Source organism: Chrysochloris asiatica, unplaced genomic scaffold (assembly GCF_000296735.1).
Source record: "Chrysochloris asiatica unplaced genomic scaffold, ChrAsi1.0 scaffold00163, whole genome shotgun sequence".
Lineage (NCBI taxonomy): Eukaryota > Metazoa > Chordata > Mammalia > Afrosoricida > Chrysochloridae > Chrysochloris > Chrysochloris asiatica.
In genome coordinates this window covers 5,256,918-5,264,868 of record NW_006408681.1, presented here as the reverse complement: position 1 = coordinate 5,264,868, position 7,951 = coordinate 5,256,918, and the positions used below count along the sequence as shown (strand labels likewise).

The window sequence follows — 7,951 nt, the reverse complement described above, 5'->3', positions numbered from 1 at the left end:
GTACAACTTAGTTCTAAACCACCTTACAGTCCCCCTGCCCTCATAACGATCCTCCCGCTGCCCAAAAATAGCTATTCTTCAACATATAGTGAAGTCTGCCCTTTCCCCAAATTCTTGCCCACTCTCCCTGCACATACAGAGCTTCTATTCTGCCTGCTGATGGTGAAGGAGGAGTGATCTACAGCTGAAGCTTCAGTCACACTCATGTTCTGAGAATGTCACTTGATATTTGAGGAGTCTGGCTTATGGCTAAAGCCTCGTGAATGACCAACCTTTTGCTTAGTTGTCCAGTGTTTATCATGAATAAAGAAATCAGGTCCCTAAGCATGTGTTGTCTGTTCTCAATCTCAGTCCCAAAGAAACCAGGGTGAACTTCTGGCGCCTCCTGTACCTGTGGCTGTGCTTGGCTGTAGCTCTAGCTTTTTTCTTGGTGGGATTTGTAGTGAGTACGTGTTCAAACCTTTCCCATCTGCTCTAGGGCTCAGGTTCCTCTCTACTCCGCTGGAACCCCCACCTGGAACACGTGAAGGGATTAGGTTGCAAACTGGGATTGCGAAGGCCAGCTGAGTTCTTTAGGGCAAATTCCACAAATTTCAGCAAAACTAAAAACAGAAGAGAATGTATTTCAATCGTATAAAAAGAAAAGTGTGGCTGAAATTCAAAAGTCATTTTCATTGACTGCATACTAGTGTTATGAGCTATTGGAAAGACAGTTTGTAGCTCACATTATCGGCTGGGATGAATGAACTGGTTTCCTACTTTGAAACCTTTGTTGGAGATGCCTAAACAGTGACAATAAGTTACTAGTCACATCAGGGCTTCCAACCAATTCATTCTGGTTCAACCCACTGCTGAAACTGTGTGTTTCTAACTAGTTCCCAGGAGATAGTAATACTACTGTTTAGGGACCTATTCAGAAAAACATTAGTAGAGCTGGCTAGCTGGCTGTGTGTCCTGGAGTTGATTTGGACTCATAGAAACCTGGTATAGGGTATCTGAAACTGTAAATCTTTACAGAGCAGAAAGTTTCATCTTTATCCCAGAAAACACCTGATGGAGTCAAATTGTTAACCTTGTGGTTAGTCATCCCATCTTAAACCACAACACCACAAGGGCTCCTGTTAGTAGAGCAGTGGTCCCCAAATTTTATTATGTATAAGAATCACCTAAGAATTGTGTTAAAATGTAGATTCTGATTAAATTGTTGTGGTCTGGAAATGCAAATTCTCAGGAGGGGTTCAAACAGAAGGAGCCCTGTGTCACATTTACAGAGAACATACTTTAGACAAGAATTAGGCCCAAATTCAGATTTAATACTTCTTTGAGTGGAGTTCTGGTGAGGCGCTGTAGGATACACAATTGGCTACCAACCACAAGGTCACTAGTTCAAACCCACGAGTCATTCCTGGAAACCATATACAAGGTCACTGTGAGTCAGAACTGACTGGACAGCACTTAACAACATTCAAACCCACAAGTCATTCCTGGAAACCATATACAAGGTCACTGTGAGTCAGAACTGACTGGACAGCACTTAACAACAAAACCTCCTTGAGTGTCTAGAGAAGTCACTAGGAGGAGCGACTCACATCAAGAAACCTGTTGCCTTCTAGTCAATTCAGATTCAGAGAGACCCCATTAAGAATGGATTGTATTTGGTCCAAAAGGTTATATTTGGCTGCTAACTGAAAAGTTGCAAGTTGGAGTCCACACAGAGGTGCTTCGATGAAAGACCTGATGATCCTCTTCTGAAAAATTAGATGTTTACAACTCTCTGGATCATAGTTCTACTCTGACCCTCAGAGCATCACTGTGAGTCAGAATTGACTCTATAGCAATTAGTTTTTACTCTCCTCTTTAAATTTCTAAAATCTGAAGAGTTTTTATTCTAACATTCCTAATTGGCCTAAAATAATCTAGTCATATTTAAATTATTCTATTTGAACCTTGGTGTGGTACTGCAACCACAAGTTACGAATTCAAACCCACCATCTTCTGCTCCTTGGAAACCCTATGCAGCATCCTATGAGTTGGAACCAATTCAATGGCACTTAATAACAACAATATGAACATTTTAATATGTACCCATTAAACCATCCACACAATCAAGATTGAGAGTGCTGTGGCTCTGTAGGATAAGTACCATAAGGTCAGAAGTTGGAGACCACCACCAGCAGCTCCTCAGGAGAAGAATGAGGCTTTCTGCTCCCATAAAGGATTACAAGATCAGAAATCCTATAAAGGGTTGCTATTGAGTCGGAACAACTCATAACAATATATGTATCTGTTAAACTATCAACACAATCAAGAGCGTGAAGATGAACCCCCAAAAGTTTCTTCATGTCCCTTTGACATTCTTTCCTCTCTCCTCTCTGACTTGCCCCCCCAATAAAGTACTGATCTACGTTTTGTCAATTTAGATAACTACACCTATGGAAAACTCTAGAAAATATGAAATCATACTGTTATGTGCCTTTTTGATATTTGCATTGTTTCTAGTTTTAACTATTAAAAATAAAACTACTATGAACATTAAAGTATAGATCTTTGTTTTAACAATTACTTTTTTTTTTTTTTTTAGGTAAATATCTAGCAGATAAGTCGTTCTATCATACTTTGTTGGATGCCCTTGAGTCAGTTTTGATTTATAACGACCCTATGCACAACACAATGAAATTATGCCCAGTCATGCTGCATCCTCACAATTGTTGTTACACTTGAGCCCATTGCTGCTCCCAATGTGTCAATCCATTCATTGGGTGGCAGAGGTGGGGGGTGTCTTCTTTTTTGCTGACCTTCCACTTTGCCAAGCGTAATGTCCTTCTCCAGGGACTGGTCCCTCCTTATATCTTAAGTATGAGAGAAAAAAATCTTGCCATACTGACTTCTAAGGAGATTCAGAAAGATGTTTACTTGTACTTTATTGACTATACAAAGGCATTCCACTGTGTGAATCACAACAAACTAGGTATAGCATTGCAAAGAATGGGAATTCCACACTTAATTGTGTTCATGAGCAACCTATACATCGAACAAGCAATAGTCATTCGAACAGAAGAAGGGAATGCAGTATGTTTTAAAATCAGGAAAGATATGTGTTAGGGTTCTATCCTTTCACTGTACTTTCTCAGTTTGTATGCTGAGCAAATAAGCTGAGAAACTGGACTATAGAAAGAAAAATGTGGTATCAGGATTAAAGGAGGTTTCATTAGCAACCTGTGATATGCATATGATAAAATCTTTTCTTGCTGGAAGTGAAGTGGCTTGAAGAAGAATATGGCCTTCAGTATGGATTGCACATCAATATAAAGAAAACAAATACCCTAACAACTGCACTAATAGGCAACATCGTGATAAACAGAAAAGATAGAAATTGTAAGGATTTCATTTTACTTGGATTCATAATCAAGGCTTATGGAAGCAAGAATCTAGAAATTAAATATTGTAAATATTACATTAGGCAAATCTTCTGCTCAAGGTATCTTTAAAGTGTGAAAAAGCAAAGAGGTCACTGTGAAGACTAATATGTGTCTTATACATATCATGGTATCTTCAGTAGCTTCATATGCATGTAAAGGCCAGAAAATGACAATCACAGTGCTTGTATAACAGATGATATTAAGTGCTGTGAAGTCGGTTCTGACTAATATCGACTCTGTATAGGGTTTCTGAGAAGAAGCTGGTGGGTTTGAACTACCGGCATGTGGTTTGAAGTCCAGTACTGATCCTACAGCACCATAGGAATCCTTTAACTGAAACTGCATTTTCCTCAAATAGAACATTTCTCAATTTCAGAGAAGAAATCGAGTTTGTGCCCTTTGTTTTTATGTTTTACAGAGCCCCAAATTCCAAACACCATGGCTTCTGTTAAGGGCCAACAAGTCTGTTCCAACTCACAGTGACTTTGTAGAAGATTTTCTTAGAATAGGCTGGTAAATTTTAACTTCCAACATTATGGTTTGCAGTCAATGCCTATCCTATAGCCACACCAGGACTGTTAGGGCAGTAATTTATGCAAAGCTTTGTACTGCTCTTACCATCAGGGACAAGCAAAGAAAAAAACAAAACAAAACCAGAAGAACTTCTTTGTAAGAGATTGAACCAGAGCCCTATAGCACTGCCACCAGCAAAATAAGATGTAATTAAAATGAAAGGGTCCGAAAATAAATGATTGCTTTGCTATTGCAGGCTTAAAATGGAATCACTCTTATATGCTTGTAATTCTAGCAAGCTCATAAAGCAGATGAATAACTACAGAACAAATTCCAGGTTAAAAAAAACATGCTTTTATTAAATATATATTAAACCATCAACATTCTGCATTTCAGACTACATTCATAATAACATTTTACATGCAAGTAGAACAACCTAAGAGACAGCAAAATGTAATTGATTAGCTTCAGTGGAGGTCTTCCTCAGATGTGGAGTTCCCAGAATCCTGACTTGTCTCTGACCATGTGTAGTCAATGCAAATGAAAGAACTCAGAGGGTAATTGAAAGAATTAGCCTTGTAGTTCCATATGAGGGAACTCTTGGAACTATTAACAAAACTCACACTTCTACTGTCAAAGTCAACAAAAACACCAATGTACCCCGCAGGTTTCTCTAGATAATGACAAGTCATTGGGGAGGTAGTCCAGAGATAATGACAATCACCCTCCTTCAGACACATAAGAAAAAATATGTCCTCAGACTCATCCAATGAGTAGTTATTACTTATCCAAGAATCTTTATTATAGACTCCTACAGCCCAGTAAAAGAGTTGTTCACCTTCATCTCCCAGTAATGTTTTCCAGTGGTGAGGTCATTTTCTCCCTATACATAAAAATAGTTACATTTTCTAGAAGGAAAAGGCACATCTTGAAGTCCATATCTAAGCCCCAAATGTTTCATGTCATCAAACAGCATACTTCTCTTATTGCTCATTTCTTTCTGGAAGACAATTTCCACTGAAGAAAGAATATTATAGTCAAAAACAACTGGAAAATCAGACTAAAGGGTATTAGTAGATATGCAGAAGAAACAAGTACTTGACTACAACACAGGAAAAATCCCTAAAATATCAGAGAATGTGCAATGTCAGGAGGTCATGCCATCTTGTGGGAGATTGGTTTTCATGGCACGTTGCAAACCAGAGCCCAGTACACTAACAACAATTACAAAGAAATAGAACTTACTTCCACTCCCCTTCTCAGACCAAAAAATGGTGATTGCTTGCCAGGTATATCATGTTTCTTTTGCAATTAAATTTAATTTTAAGTATCATATCCCAGAATGCTTTCTTAGATGGGTCTCCTACTAAGCATTTTCTAGTTTTTACATTTGGTTCAATCTCAGTCTTACTCATCTCCTTGCCTGAAGAATCCCTGTGGTTTAGATCTACCATAGAGCTTTGTATACTGATATTGGATGTGAGAATGATTCTTGGTCTAAAGGAGCCTGTTTTCTGTTTGTTACCTTTTTCTCTCAATTTCTAATTTATGACAGGTCTGACTCATAGCTTTCCTTTCCCCACTTTTCATTTCGATGTTTTTCATAAAATCAAAGGGCAAATGTAACTATAAATGCCTTTTTTTGCAAGCTGTTCGCTCCTAAATCAAGACTGATTAGAGGGGGAAATCTTGTCCATTGAACAAAGCTGAGAAGTGATGGCAAGGTGGGTGGAATGGAAAAAGGAACTACAGGGAGGAAGCAGGATAACTGTTGTTGCATGGAGGGGATTGCCAACTGAGATAAAACAAAGTGCTTGATTTGTTTAATGTAAAACTAATGGTTTTGTCTGTAGACCTTCATTCAATTCACAATTAAAAAGTTAAAAAAAGAAAACCCCACCAGTGGGCTGACACTCACCTCGAAATTGGTTCAACCTGTGTATAAGTCCAGGTATGGGCCTTGCACTGAGCACTGGGTTCATAGGCTGGGGTAAGTGCAGTTGCACAGACTCACTCCTGCAAAGTGGAAGATGCATTTGATCTTTTTAATTCCAAAGGTCTCAAAGTGTTTCCTCAAAAGCCCATTTCTAGTATTAGGGTATACCTCCAAGAATCTGGAATGGGGCTGTGCAATTAACTCTTAAAGAGAAGTTTTCTTTCTCCTCTGTCCACGTCCATCCTCTACTTCTCAGAGATACTTGCGTCTCACTCACATCATCTGGCACAGACTAGTTTATTAACCTCAATGTGTTTAGAATCTAAAACCACAGGTCTTCTAGCCACACACTAACTGAGCCCAGCAATACATAGCTACCTGAGCCATAAGAAACCAGGCTAATGAGTAATAAAGTAAGATGGAAAACATACTCATTAAATCATACTTAACTGTGCATATCCAGAAAACAGTTATCTCTACTTATAGAAACACCATAATCTCTTCCATAATCTTTTTGGTGCTCTAACCTGCACTGAAGGCCAAACTTACCTTGTCAATATATCTCCCAAATCCTATAAAAGAAACAGAAATTTCATAGATTATATATGTAAACTATTTTCCTACACTTAACATATATGTCCTTAGTTTCTCTTTGATTAATGTCCTCTATTAATCCACTAACCCAGAATCTAAACCCACATCCTACCTTGTTTCTTTCCTTCATATGCATTCCATTCATGAGTCAAAATTAGTTGATTTTTCAAAATACTTTTTAATTCCTAAACTCCTGAAACATCTGAAGAAACGTCCCTCATAGTTGATATATATACTTTATACACACACATATATTATGTGGTTATCTTCACTTCCATACATATATTGTTAGCTTCCATTTTCAACTAATAGCAACACTATGAATAATAAAATGAAATATATATCCTGGTCCAGTGGTGAGGATTTTTGTTTTCTATGCATTGAAATGCAAACTTATATGGAAGACTATGGTCTTTGCTCTTCACCTGTAAATATTTGAAGTCCTCTTCACTTTCAGAAAGCAAGATTGTTATCATCTGCATATTGCAGGTTGTTAATAAGTCTTCCTCCCATCCTGATGCCATGTTTTTCTTTATAATCCAGCTTCTCAAATTATATGTTCAGCATACAAACTGAATGAGGATGGTGAAAGAATACAACCCTTGTGCACACCTTTCCTAATTTTAAACCCTTCGGTGTTCCCTTGTTCTGTTCAAACAATTGCCTCTTAGACTAAATACAGATTCCTCATTAAGTGTACTGGAATATTCGTACTTCACAATGGTGTCCTTAGCATGTCATGATCCACACAATCTAAAGCCTTTGTGTATGCAATAAAGCACAGGTAAACATCTTTCTGTTATTCTCTGCTTTCAGTGAAGATCCATCTGATAACAGCAATGATGTCCTCATTCCATGTCCTTTGCTGAGACCGGCTTCAATGTCTGGAAGTTCTCTGCAATGTATAGTTGCAGCCATTTTTGCATTACTTTTAGTAAAACTTTGCTTGCATGATGATTTCTGCAATCTGTTGGGTCACCTCTCTGAAATGGGCACAAATAAGGATCTCTTCCAGCCAGTTGGAAAGGTAGTTGCTTCCAAATTTCTTGACATAGATAAGTAAGTGTCCCCAGTGCCACATCAGTGTGCTGAAAGATTTCAATTTGCATTCCATTAATTCCCCATGCCTTGTTTTTTGCCCATGACTTCAAGGCACCTTGGACTTCCTCCTTCAGTATCATCTGCTCTAGATCAGATGCTATCACTTGAAATGGTTTAAATTAACCATTTCTTTTTGGTGCAGTCACCCTGTCTGTTTCTTCCATCTTCTTTTTTTAAAGTTTTTATTGTAAATATAGTGAAAATTTACAGGGCAGATCATCAGTTGCACATTCAACAAATCATACACCTTGTTTCATTACAATTATTATAATTCCCTCCATGTACTATCAGATAATAGTATTTCTCTTTATTCACTTAGCTCTTTTTTTTTTTTTTAAACACTCACACATATATAATAATTTACACCACCAAAAGGCACATTCTGCAA

At 37.9% G+C, this 7,951-nt stretch overlaps 1 protein-coding gene across 1 annotated transcript in view; it reads right to left on the bottom strand.

Moving 5' to 3' along the window:
• Positions 1–474: 474 nt before the first annotated feature.
• The window catches only part of LOC102828338 (tripartite motif-containing protein 48-like), a 31,244-nt gene continuing 23,767 nt past the window's right edge, over positions 475–7,951 (bottom strand). The window contains 4 exon segments of the mRNA XM_006871225.1: positions 475–602; positions 4,836–4,949; positions 5,851–5,948; positions 6,418–6,440. Of these exon segments, the coding sequence (XP_006871287.1) occupies positions 475–602; positions 4,836–4,949; positions 5,851–5,948; positions 6,418–6,440 (363 nt within the window).